This window comes from Cupressus sempervirens, chromosome 3 (genome assembly GCF_028749045.1).
Source record: "Cupressus sempervirens isolate cs-2001-9-10 chromosome 3, ASM2874904v1, whole genome shotgun sequence".
Lineage (NCBI taxonomy): Eukaryota > Viridiplantae > Streptophyta > Pinopsida > Cupressales > Cupressaceae > Cupressus > Cupressus sempervirens.
Window position 1 is genome coordinate 800,634,331 of NC_143120.1, and position 14,256 is coordinate 800,648,586.

General features: G+C 32.9%; 1 protein-coding gene across 4 annotated transcripts; it reads right to left on the bottom strand.

The window, feature by feature from the left end:
* Nucleotides 1-5,942: 5,942 nt before the first annotated feature.
* Nucleotides 5,943-13,796, bottom strand: LOC149569220 (uncharacterized). 4 transcript variants are annotated; one of them, XM_089817713.1, is made up of 9 exons: nt 13,466-13,796; nt 13,130-13,177; nt 11,778-11,880; nt 11,587-11,681; nt 11,394-11,508; nt 11,165-11,289; nt 11,004-11,074; nt 10,899-10,917; nt 5,943-6,438 (listed from the first exon to the last, which is right to left on the bottom strand). In XM_089817713.1, the coding sequence occupies exons 1-9, from the start codon at nt 13,466-13,468 to the stop codon at nt 6,145-6,147; spliced, it is 873 nt and encodes a 290-aa protein (XP_089673839.1). In that variant the 5' UTR covers nt 13,469-13,796; the 3' UTR covers nt 5,943-6,144. The 4 variants fall into 4 exon arrangements, with proteins under 4 accessions (XP_089673839.1, XP_089673837.1, XP_089673838.1 ...); XM_089817711.1 differs by having other exon boundaries at nt 5,948-6,438; nt 13,130-13,416; nt 13,529-13,796; XM_089817712.1 differs by having other exon boundaries at nt 5,948-6,438; nt 13,130-13,369.
* Nucleotides 13,797-14,256: the final 460 nt, after the last annotated feature.

The following is a 14,256-nucleotide window of genomic DNA, read 5'->3' on the forward strand; positions in this document are numbered from 1 at the left end:
TGTATTGAAGAAAAAGATAGAAGACTTGTCCTCATTACTTGATTGACCCAATGTAGCAAGATAAACATCCAACACCTTGCACATGTTTGAAGCCTCCCTAATGGTAGCCATGCCCATCAAAGCAGTGTCATCCACAAACTGTGAGTGAGATTGCATAGGTAGGCCACCTCCCCATTTCCATCCCTAAATATTAAATGACCCAAACCTTCCACCAAAAGAAGAAATAGGTAAGGAGAGAGGGGATCACATTGTCGTAAGCCCCGAGAAGCACCAAAGAGTTCAAAGTATTCCTCATTAATCAAAATAGAGAAAGAAACTGAAGTCACACAGCTCATAACCCAACGAATCCACTCCTCCTCAAAACCAAAGGCCCCCAGAACCTTTTGGAGGAAGGACCATTGAACTCTATCATAAGCATTAGCCATGTCAAGCTTGATGAACATAGCCTTATCCTTAGATTTTGCCATAGAATGAATAGTCTCAGTAGAAATAACCTCCCCATCCAAAACTTGGCAACCCGCCACAAAACTACTCTATTCCTCAAAAATTAGCCGTGTAAGCCACTTTTTTAACCTATCAGCAATCAACTTAGAGATAATTTTATAAATAACATTACAAATATAAATGGGGAAAAATTGACTCAACTGATCAGCCCCCTCACCCTTGGGGATGAGAGCAAAGAAGGTACAGTTCAAGGCCCGAAGCATTTGCTTATTCTTTTGAGACTCTTGAACGACTGCCAATAAATCCAACTTGATAATCTCACAAAATTCTTGGAAGAACTCAATAGGGGGACCTTCCAGACTAGGAGCTTTACCCTTCTTCATTTGGAAAACAGTCTTTTCCAACTCCTCCAATGAGATAACACTCATAAGATGCTCCTTCATCTCCCAAGAGACCAAGGAAGGAATACAAGAGAGGACCTAAGCCTCTTCAACTGTGCTCCCCTGTGAATCCTCCCTAAATAAAGAAGCAAAATATTGTACAGCCTCATTAGAAATATCTTGAGCTAAAGAAAGAAACTCTCCCCTGTCAGTTACCAAAGCCGATATAGAATTACCATGTCTTCTGGCCTTCACTGAATTGAAGAAGAAGGAAGTATTCTTGTCTCCCTCTTGGAGCCATTCAATTTAGGTTTTCTATTTCCAATAGATTTCATCCCTCAGCTCCCACTCCTCCAGAACTTTTAATGCTCTAGCCTCACCTGCAACAAATTCTTAGACACCCCATCCTCCCTAATCAACCTAGTAATACCCTTCAATTCAACTGGTGTAGCATGCTTCGCATGGAAAATATTTCCAAAGCATTGTCAGTTCCAACACTTAAGCTGATACTTCACATATTAATTGGAGGAGCTTAGCAAAATTATACATTGTGGTACCATAAGTAGGCCTACCATTCATCCCCTATTCAACCACAAATTCATAAAGGTCAAGGTCCCACAGCCACATAAGTTGGAATTTGAAGGGTAGCATCCAGGCAAAAAAAATACCCAACTTTATAGGCTAGTGATCTGATCCTCTCCAGTCTAATTTCTCAGAACTAGAGGACCACAATCCTCCAACCCAAAAGCAAGATACCAAGAAATGATCAAGTCATTCAGCAATGCAACTATCCCCCACCCTTTTATTTCTCCAAGTAAAATGACCATTGCTAGGTTTGATATCCACTAGATTGAGAGCCAAAATATTATCCCAAAACAATAATGCAGAAGGCTCAAGTCTTGCATTACCACCCCATTTCTTAGCTTAATCATTAATAGCATTAAAGTCACCAGCAATGATCCATGGTAGATAGGAGAATAAGCTATGAACAAAGTAGATATTAGTCCAAACAAGAAATTTACCTTGGAACTCAACAAGAACATAGACATTGGAGAAAAGAATAGATTCTCCTGACTCGAAACATTGGAAAACCATAGATAGAGAGGACTTAAAGGATAACCACCACAAAGGTTGTACCTTCTGAGGGTTCTAGAGATAAGCCACACCCCTTGAAGATCCTTGAGCCTCAATACACTGGCATTGACCATTCTTCCATAGCGGTGCTATACACATCATGCATTCCACAGATAACTTGGTCTCTTGAAGAAAAAGAACATTAGGATCTAATGACTTCTTACCAACTCATGAACAAATTTTTGTCTAGGGCCATTTTTTAAGCCCCTTAAATTCCATGAGATAATGATCATTTCAACAGAGTCAAAAAGTGAGAATCCAAGGTCTTAACAGACCTTGACTCCACCAAAGTCTCCCCTATCATCTTAATCTTCTCCAAATATTTCTTCCTACTAATTTTCTCGCTTTTCTCTAAAACCCCCTTCTTGTCATCCTTTTACAGAATGCCCAGTTGAGGAGAAGGCTTGCCACTCTTAGCCATATCTGAAACAACAATATGTGCAGGAAAAGAAGTGCCTCCATCCCCCTACCCCAACTCAATATTTAGATCCAGCATCACCCAGGCCCCAATCTACCCATTTGTGACCATAGGCATAGTAGATTCCTCCTATGGAGTACAAGGGGTAATGGAAGTGTGATCCTCTAGGCCAGAACCCACCACACTTGGATCCCCACTTATTAACCTTGGATTGACTTCTTGCTGAACCAAATTATCTAGGACCTCAAACCTGTTAAAAGTATCCTCGTCTTGTCTCTCATTAAAATCCTCTTATGACCTTTTTTTCTGTTACGAACCTTAACAGGAACATAACCCTCTGCATCCATCGACTCACTAGGAATAGGAACCTTTCCCTTATCATCACTAGGGGTGTTACAAGGAGGAGGTGGAGGTTGAGTTTCCATAGGCTTAGCCTTCAGTCATCTATGCAGTAGGTGACCATATTCATGACAGAGGTGACATCGAAAAGGGAGGGTCTCGTAGTCCAATTGTTGCACCCAAGAATGGGAACCTGGACACATATCCAAAGCATCTAAAAAAGGTCTGCTCAAATCAATTCCTACACAAATTTGGGCAAAGGTCATTACTTTCTTACCTAGCATTTGTGTCAAAGACCCTACCGGCTTCCCAAGCATCGAAGCAAGCATGTGTAGAACATCCTCATAGCAACATTCAATTAGAAATTTGGGCAACCAAACCCACACTGATACGTGATTTGGAAGCTCCTTAGAGGGATTATAGCCTGCATGCCATGGCTTGATGAACAATCCAACCTGATTACAGAACTAGGGCCCCCCCTCAAAAACCCTATTGCCATTAGTCAAGCAGATAAATGTGACCATGAAAAAATTATTTGCAAGTAGCATGACCTCTATTTTGCCCTTAGGTTCCCAAGTCCTCTAAGCCCATGATTCCAAAAATTGTAGAGACACTCTTTGTCCCAAAAATTTGCAATACAGAGAATGCTTTGAATAATATTCAATATCCTCAACAATCATCTCAATCAGAATTACCAATTTCGGTCTCTCTTTGTAGCACTCAAGGCAACCATTAATGTTTGAGATCTAAGATCCACTAGACAAATTCAATTCCATAAACCCTATGCTCAAAGTGAAGAGGGTGTTGTCGAAAACCCTTGCTCCATTACTTGATGATTTCAAACCAATGGCAGCCCAAAAGTCCATGTTGGGCGCTACCCTAGATGGTTCACCTTAAGACATAGCCATACAAGGCCCAAGACAGACCAATGCTACACAGATCTGACCCCAGGCACCCTTGATCAGGAGAAACAGCACACACAAGAGAAACAACAAACACGAATAGACCAAAGATTAAAGAAATATCCACAACAAAAATTGCCCTCCCTGCAGATCAAAAAAGACACCCAGCCTCTAATTTGCATATACTTGTTTGACAGGAACTACACCATATATTTTCTATAATTAAAAAAGGGACTTCAAAATTTAAAAACGAATAAATTCTTTCTCAAAGAAATTATAAAAATTATAGGCATAAAATTCATCCAATTACAAATTTCATCAATTTACATCATCTTCAAATTCTAAACACAAATACTATTTTTTATGTCATTAATGTTGAAGAGACAAATTGTGATATCCTTTTTTCTTTATAAAATGTGGCATTAATATAAACTAAAATTACTTTACATGGATTATCATCACTCTAGCTTTCTAAATTATAATTTTTTATGTTGGTTGAGAATTCCAAACACAAATACCAATTTTTATTTCATTAATGTTGAAGAGACAGATTGTGATATCCTTTTTTCTTTATAAAATGTGACATTAATATAAAGTAAAATTGCTTTACATGGATTATCATCACTCTAACTTTCTAAATTATTTTTTTTTTATGTTGGTTGAGAATATCCATATACTTTCAAATGCATTCTTAAACTAGTTTTACATTCATATCATTGTGATCAAAATATGATTGTAAAATTATTTTAACTATGATATTTTCCATTTATTTTTATATCCACCTTAGTCATTGCAATAAAATACTGGTAAGTGGTAAGTGACATTCTCTTGTTCTTTATTTTGGATCATAGTCTAACTCATATCTATGTTAATTTAATCCACGTTCACTCTAATTTTCTTGCATTTACCCTATATCTATTATGATTTTACTCTTGTTTCCACTCATTTCTATATTTTTCCCCTTGACCTTCATATTATCACATTTTCCCTATGGCCCATTTCTATGTTATTAAGATTTGGTTGGGTTCAACCTCATTGTGTTTATGTCAATGACCTCAACATCTAAATGAACAAAATCAAATTTCATCTTCCCTATATCCTTCTATCCATAATTTATCATATTTTTAAAGACATTCAATTTGTAGTTAACTTAAATATATGAATCATGAATCAAGAAGGATGAAAAGAAAAAATAGAGTGTACTTTGAATTTTAAAGTGATCAAATAATTGTCTTTGCATAAAAACTGCCTATATTGTAATGAATATCATCTTTGATGTTAATTATCTTTAATAATCTTATCCCTACAAAAGGATTCAATCAAGGACAACCCATTCATCTTTGAAGTCAATAAACTCATTAAGATCATGTATCGACGCCACCTCGATATACTCAACTAATAAGAAGGAAAACATGGTAACCAAAAATTTAAGTGGATATTCTATCAAGTCAATTTGTGTGAAGGATCAAATTTGTAGCTTTTAGGGTTTAAATCACAACACTTTAAATTGACCTTCATCATTTTTTAGACCAATTCAAAATTTTAAATAATCCTTCAATTATTCAGACATCAATTTTTATAGGTGGAAAATCAATTCACAACATCATTAACATTATTATTCTATTGACAATTTAGAAGCTAAGTAATTTGATATGTCACATTCAATTCTTGTATGTTTACTACAATTACCTATTACTTAAAACTCAAATTAATCTAAATCAATGTATATCTAATTATATACATTTTTAAACTAGTATCTACATAATGTATTTTACTCATTAGAATTTTTACAATCAAACATTAACATTTTTATTTTTATTTTTTAAAATTTATTTTATATATAAACATAGAAAATACTTTAATAAAATATAATAAGTTAGGCAAGAGCATATAGTACAATGGTAACTTGTGAGCCTCTCATGTAGAAGGTTTTGATTTTGAGTCAACTAGGATTTAGCACATAATAATAATAATAAATAATTGAGGGTCCACCCATGGTCTAGTGGTGATGGTCCACTTTGTACTCAAAAAAAAAAATCTAAACTTAGACCCATTACCTATATATAAAAAAATATAATAAGTTAAAATTTCTTTATAACTTTCTTTTAAAATTATCTATTCAATATATTTTGAAATTAGCACTTTCTTGAAATAATGTTAAATTGTAAACACATAGATCTACTTTAAATTGTTTTTTAATAAAAAACTAAGAATAATTTTTAATAGTAGAAAAAATATATAATATGTTTAACTAATGCAATATCAGACATCAAATTCTTCAAAAATTAAAGATTTCCTAATAACAAATATAGTAATAGATCTATTGGAATGAGAAAAACTAATATTATCCTCTATTGCATGAATATTTGAATCTGTTTCATTAAACTAGAGTTAAAAGGTACCACCTAAACATAGTTGAGGAGCATCAAAATAGATGATATCATACTATATAGAATAGTCTAGCCAAAAGAAACAAAGAACTATATCAGTTTTCAAAAGGCGACATTGTTTAGTAGAAAGGCAAGATCTACGGAGCGTTATCCTTTGCTTTAGCAGCTTTACATTGTTTAGCCTTGATGATATTCTGAATTTTTTTCCCAATATCAGTTACTGTATAGTGCATACATTTGCGGAGCCACCACTCTGAGAATGCACTAATAGGGATATCATCATAGTTGCCAAATTCACCGTCAATTATAGGAACAAACGAGCTTGATGATCCATCTTCATTGTCATCATGGATAACTTCACCTTTTTCAACTAATCTTTCTCCATTCAATATCCTAATGTTCTCAATAGATTTATCAAAGTGAGTGTTAATCTGCAAACATGTTAAAAAGGAGACAATGAGATCCATTTAGTCATTTCAGAAAGAAAAAAAATTACCTAATAATTTATGCAGACAAAATCTTAATAAGTTGTCATGGAACATTGACCTCTAACTAAATAAAACCAAAAAAACATATTTTCTTGTATAGTTCATAAGGTGGGCATGTGAGATAAGTCTCAAATAGCTTTAGGATAAATTAAAAAAATCCAACAAAGTTAACATCCTTACAATTGAAGAAATCAACAAAAGAATATATATATATATATATATATATATATATATATATATATATATATATATATATATATATATATATATATATATATATATCATTTGTTGTTAGGTTTCATATTTAATCAAATTTCATAGAGACTTAAATCTACAATACAATTTGTATGTATTATATTTAAGAAAGTATATGTGTTAAAATATTACATTTAAGAATTTATTATTTTATTTTGAAATATATATTCTAAAAGATGTGTATAAATATCAATTATAAGCATAAATAAGGATAATTTAATAACTTTCTTAATAATGAAATAATTTTTCAATGAGATTTTACACATAGATATCTCTCTTTAAAAATCTTTCAAAAAATTGATTCATTTTCATTAAAAAAATTAACAAAACACTTATTCTCTATTTCTCAAATTTCTAATATGGATTGAAAAAAGAATCTCTAGATTTCTAAACTTACAAAACAAAATATCCTCCATGTAAATCCTTATCCATTTAAGTTTAGAAAACCCCTTGAAACATTATTTCTAAGAAGTTTTCTTTTTCAAGTGCTATACCTATCTAAACATCTCAATTAATAGTTAACAAAACCATTTGCAAAAAAAATCATAAGTTCCATCCCTTTCTAGTTTATAACTAAATGTTTTATATCTCCCAACTCCATACTTAGTTCAAAATATAATCAAGTGAATGATCTTTCCAACCTAAGATCTTATGCTTGTGGGCATATATTTTAGATTCAAAGGTAATATAGTAGCAATATAGTTTTTTGTGTATTGTTCATAAATTTTATCCTTTTACACAATAATTAAAAATATCATTCATTACGAAATTAAATCTTTCGACCAAACAAAGGTTCTTGATTTTATATAATCAAACCTTTATCAAGAGCTCCAAGAGAAACATGTACTAAGGCATGATCAAGGAAAGTAATGATGATAAATAAATAAAGGGTGAGAAGAAAATTCTTTTGGCCTATAAAGTTGGAAATAATTATACACACACAATAACATATTGGATGGACTCGTCTTAAGAGAGAATAACCTTATATCTATCAACTGGATCATCAAATACTTAATCATTAAATACCAATATGATAAGGGGACAACTCAATCCTATTACAATCTTCCTTAACTTCTATCAAAATCATAAAAACATCTCATTGTTAATCTTTTCAAAATGCATTACTTCCTAGCTTGATAATAGGTTGCCATAAATGTTTGTATAGAGAACAAAAGCAATTTGATTAGGATAAATAATACAAGAAATAAAATTTTCCAAACTCTATACTAAAACCTTAGAAAAATATTGTAGGATATATTTAGCAAGGTGGTAGGTCCCAATTCATTTTATTTTTTGTGGTTCTAACCTTAGGGATTGGTTGAATTATGTATATACTAATATTTTTTTTCCAAGTTCCAACATATGTAACCTCCTTTTAAACCTCTAGTGGTAAAGAAGTCACCAAATCCTTATTAACTTTATAGAATTTGTTAGGGTTCCCATCACATCCTAATTTATCTCTAGTTAAACAAGTAATTAGTATAGTTAGTGCCCTTCATATATTTAACTAATATTTTTATTAGATTTTACCATATACCTTTTTTTGTCACGAAAAATTGGGTCAAACTTTCTAATTCATCATCAAGATATAAGACAAATGCTTGATAAATGTGTATCTAAATAGATGGAGGGAACTAATGCCCAAGAGATATTGGAAAATGAATCTAGATGCTAAAAGAGAATGATAATTTTAGGGTGAAAGGAGAGATAAAAAGGATGGGAATATCCAACAATTATAAGAAGGGAAAGAAGCAAGTCAAGAAAGCTGAAAAATATTAATATATACAAAAGATAAACTATTAAAAGAAAAATTGAATGATAGACAATCAAAATTAGAAATAGATAAAATATCTTAAACTGAAATATTGTCAAGGAAAGAGAAATTATTAAAAAATAAGGAACACATTCAAGAACATTAACATATTATTAAATATCACTAATGTACACACATATTGAAGTTTGTAACAAGATAAATATTATAATTAATTTAATTAATTATTTTGACATCCTACATATTGATAAAATTAAATCCAAGCTTAAAGACGAATACTGTTAGATTTTAAAATATATAGCTTAGGAGACTTCCTTCTACTCACCTCTAAAAGTGAAGAGGTCATAATGAACTTGGACTAAAATACATCTTTAATTTGACATTTATCAAAGTAAATATTTTCAGTATGAAAAGTGTAAAGTGTAAATTCTTTTAGTATATTTAGCATTGAGATCCACTTAAAAAAAAGATTATTTATTATTTAGCTTTGGTCAATATAATTTAAACTTTAATTTTGCACATTTTTCTTCCATATCTTATTCATATCTCAATTAATGTCTTATTTTTTTACAAAGAATAATTGAAAAATTATTTAACAAATATCTCTTACTTAAGATTAAAAAATTAGAATATATATATATTTATATATATATCACACCAATTAAATAAACCATCTTAATAAGATCTACAAAAAAAAAAAAAAAAACCATATCTAGAAAGTTCTTGTCGAATATGAGGAAGTTATCCTTATTGAGGTCTTCATTCAATGGAGTCTTTCCATAAAATCAAAATTTTCACATCATTGATCAATTTATCAAATTTTCGTACTAATTCTTAGGAAAGTCTCCATACAATGCTCGGAGTCTGAATTGCTCTTTGAGAGTGTCTAAAAGAATCGAAATAAACTTCCATCTACATGGAAAACAACCCGTGCATGTTAGCCTCTATACAAGGAAACGATTTCTTTGAAACCATTACATGTGATATTGCATGATAGCCTCTAAATGAGGAAAAGGTTTTTTTAAATCATTACATGTGATACTGCATAATAGCCTCCAAACGTTTTTTTAATTAAATCATTACTTGTAATTTGCCATTATGTTTTTGATTGATTTGTTAAAGACGTTTGGATATGGGATAATATCGTCTGCCATAGTAAGCTTGGTTATAAAAATAGAAAGCATACTTCACAGTCAAAAAAGCCATTTAATCACCATAGGAATAACCCAACTCTAAAGGTTTCTCTAATGCAAGATCTTCCATTTCAAAATCAAGTTTGTGCATTAGCCTTGTAGATTTCAAAGGGGGCGAGTCAGCCTAATATCAAGCTGGAAATTGGGAAGCATTCTATTGAGGATGGTTTTATATGAAAGAAGTTGGTCTTACAATCAATTGCCCAACATTACTCTTTTTATTGTTTTGATTGCAGAGAAGTTTGTCTTACAACCAAGAAAAAGTTGCACTTCGTTTTAGGTACAAGTTTGGAGTAACTAAACACTAAGCAAAGTACACCTTATAAACGAGCTGCATCAGAAAGAAAGAAAAACCTGGCTCGTTTTCCCAAAGGAAGTGAGGTGAAGTTCATAAATATTTTAACTCTTTTACGCCCTATTTAGAAAGAGCTTTGCCACACATTTTTTCACACATAGCTAGTGACAAATCGCCTGGTTGAAATAATTATATTCCAGACCAAACTGAAGAAGATAGAAAACTTGGGCGTGTCTTAGTGATTGATCATGTCTTTTGAAGGAAGGCATAGGCCCTTCTTTTATCTAGTCCCCATTTAGAAAGATATGTCTATCTTGGAAGACAGACTGTTACAGCAAATGATGTATAACTGACAGCGAAATGAGACTCAATTTAAACTCACACTTGAAATTATCTCTATGCTATAGACCTTGTGCTAGTTAGTAGTTACTTAGAATAGCATGAATTGAGACTACGACAGCTCAACCAGTTTACATTTTAAACACAACTTACAAATTTTGTTTTGGAGATTCTTATTGCAAAGATGTATATTAGATGATTTATTAATAATTCTCTTGCGAATTTGGAGCATGATGACAAGAACTGCTCTATGTTTATGCTTGATTTATTAACCAAAACAACAACAAAAGAACATTTGACAAAACCGGTAGCTTAGAACGGTAATTTTTACTTGCATTATATTTCATTCAGGCGGTTGAATACCAAACGAATCACACGCATACTGGAAAATTCTACACTAACAGTATTTTGCTGCCTTTTCATCGGTATAAGATCCCCGGATTTAATCAGAGGTTCCAAAAAAACTACATCAATATCATAGTCATAACAATATTAAGAGGTAAAACTGATTTATAGAACATCACTGGGCAGCAATGGAGCTGTTGAGTACCTTGGCAATATACGTCCTCCTGCACCATTCGCATATACATTCCTTTTAGTGATCTCTATGTTAGAATATATGAACATAAAACTAGGAAAAAGAGTTGAAATCCACCTAGCCTCCATGTCATCCGCAGGACGTTGGTGCTGAGTCCAGCAAGGCAGACCCATAAATAATCGCATTGCCTGGAATAAAATCACTCCCAGACTTCAAAAATGATCTTATTTAACAGCAAAACTCCCTAAACAATTTTTAAAAAATCAGTTATTTATCACCTTGACGTAATTATAGGTATCCAGGGTGAAACGGTGATACATCCCTGGAGGCAGAACAATGAGATGGCCTTTCCTGATTCGAAACCTGATCCATGTTTCGTCGTAGTCACGAACATCAAAATAGCCTGCGCAACCGGTAGCCAGCCGGTGAAAAATCAAAACAAACACGTAAATATCTCTAAAGCTACAGATCCATTGATTTTAGGGTTAACAGTTTTGAACAGCCTACCTCCTCCTCCCAGCACAAATCGAATTTCCTCCTGAGCGTGCAGATGTTCGGTAAAGAAATGTTTGATTTTAGAGTCGTAATCTTCCATCATTCCTGGTGCAACTGTCACTATATCCTGCAAATGTTTTCAGCTTCGTATGTCATTACTGGTTTAATCTCAAATTTTCAGCTGAAATAACAAGTTTAAGGTTACCGAATAGTTGTATCCGCGATCTTTCTTGATCTTTTCGAGTTTTGGATTGGTGTCGTAGTGATCAGCATCGAGCTCCCATATAAGGACCCCCAGCTCTGCACAAAAACCAGCACTGTAGTTTTAATCTCGGAACAACTTGAAAGAAAACTTAGGTTGTAGTGCTGATTTCACACAATTTAGGGAGATTATACCAGTGAGATGGCGGGGAGGAACAGGACGGTTGGGATCATACTGATGTGGCAGTCGACCATCTTCTTCCGAGGGATTGTAGTACCATGCTTCTACGCAAGCAAGCTGTCAAGCAAAAAACCAGAAAAATAGAGAACCCTCTGCACAGATTTTAGGCCGAAAAGGCGCAGAAGATGACGTAAACTTGAAACAAAGATTGATAAAATTAAAGAAACGTGAAAACTACGGATAAGTTGTACTACAAAGATATTAGAAGAATTCTGAACAAATCATGCAATAAAAGTGTATCTGTAATTATGTACAATCCACGGCCGCCTCCTCACTTTCTAGTAAACAATATCAATGCGGAGGAGATGATTCACGGCAAAGAATTGTTTATATCTACCAGGACAAATAAGAACTCTGGATCTTGGAGTATGGGAAACTTTTCAAGTAAGATGGCTTAAGAACAAAAAGATCGGCCAGTCTCTGGTTCGTCTTCAAGAAAGAGCGAAAATCTGAAGAGAGAATCAAAGCTTTAACTGAAAATTTTAAAGCCAGATGAAAATCGCAGCATTCGAAACATCTGAGCAGCATAGAGCGAAAAATTTGAGGAGAGAACATATAAACGATTTGAACAACATAGAGCGAAAAGTCTGTGGAGAGAAACAAAGTTTGAACTAAAAAAGTTTGAACTAAGAATTTTGAAGCAGATGAAAACTTCAGCATAGAAACGATTTAAACAATTTTGTACAAAAGTTTGAAATGAGACACAAAGTTTGAACATAAATTTTGAAGCTAGATGAAAATCTTCAGCATACAAACAACGATGTGCGCAAAATAGACCAAAATTTCGAAGAGAGACAAATTTTGAACAAGCCAGATATAAATCTACCGCATACAAACGATATTGAACAACAAAGAGCCAAAATTGAAAGAGAAACAGAGTTATAACATTGTCTTTAAAGCCAGTTGAAAATCTTCGGCATGCAAACGATTTGAACAACATAAGCGATGATGATTTGAGAAGAGAAACAAAGTTTTAACATAAAATTTTGAAGCCAGATGTAAATCTTCAGCATACAAACGATATTGAACAACAAAGAGCAAAAATTGAAAAGAGAAACAGAGTTATAACATTGCCTTTAAAGCCAGTCGAAAATCTTCGGCATACAAACGATTTGAACAACACAAAGCGAAGATTTGAGAAGAGAAACAAAGTTTTAACATAAATTTTTTAAGCCAGATGTAAATCTTCAGCTACAAACGATTCGAAGAACATAAAGCGAGAATTTGAAGAGAGAAACAAAGTTTAAATATAAAATTTTGAAGCCAAAAGAAAATCTTCAGCATACAAACGATTTGAACAACGTACCTCCGAATCAGACGCCATTTCCGACATTGTAAAGAACTTTGCAAGCACCTTCTCACAATATTGAAAAACACAGAAAAAAACTTAGTGCTACGAGAACAATTGAAGACAAAGCACAGAAAGAAGCGAACAAAGGCGTGAATTGAAGGAAGCGTGGGGGGTCTATATATAAATATAGGGCATTTTCCATATTATTAGTTTCTCGCACGCATCTCGAGCAGCAATCTCCCGTACTGGTAAAAACTGCGGTCGAAAACCGTTGATCGAACGGCTTAGAGCGGCGGAACAGTCTGAAGAATCATAGAAACAGAGTCTCAAAACATGTATGAAAATGATTACCATGGAAGAATGTGCGATAATCTGTTGTACAGAATGATGATCATGATCTGGTAAAGAAAGTACTGAGTGGTCCCCAAACGAATCTCCTCTGAAGGTGCGCAACTTTGCCCTCCACCGATCCTCTGAAATCGCAGTTGTTCTTCAGATCATCATCAACAAATTTGTTCATGATGAAAAGGTGGAACTGGCCGAGTAAATCTGTTCGGTACGTGCACGATCACAAGTTGCAGACAATGAAAGATACCAATCGAAAGCCCGGCTAAGAACAAGCACATCACACTAGCTTTCACTATTCTTCGTAGAAATATAAAACTGCAAATCTTCATAATTCAATACGCTTTTACGATTTTTCCATTTTTATAGGATGGTGGAGATAAATTAGATTACAAGGATCAAATCAGTAAATATGGTGTGAGTCAATTTAGTAGATAAAATTTCATTTTATTAAACATGATAGGATTGTACTATGTTGTGTGTAGACTAGTAGGATTTCATTAGATTTATATATTAAAGGAATAAAATAAATTAAATGTATATCATTTAATTGAAATTGAAAAAACATATCATATGAATTTTTTTAACTATACCAATTAAGAATTGAAAAAATAGTACTCTCAAATTGGATATAGAGGACTGGTTTTTGAAATTAAGAATAAAATAATTCAAATTGTATATAGAAGACAAAATTTAACGTATTTTGAATACAATATTGTAAATGTCATAAAGAAAATTGAGAAAAGTGAGTTATACAAGAGAATAAAATTAAAATGTATTTGTGGGTTTTTGTGCAC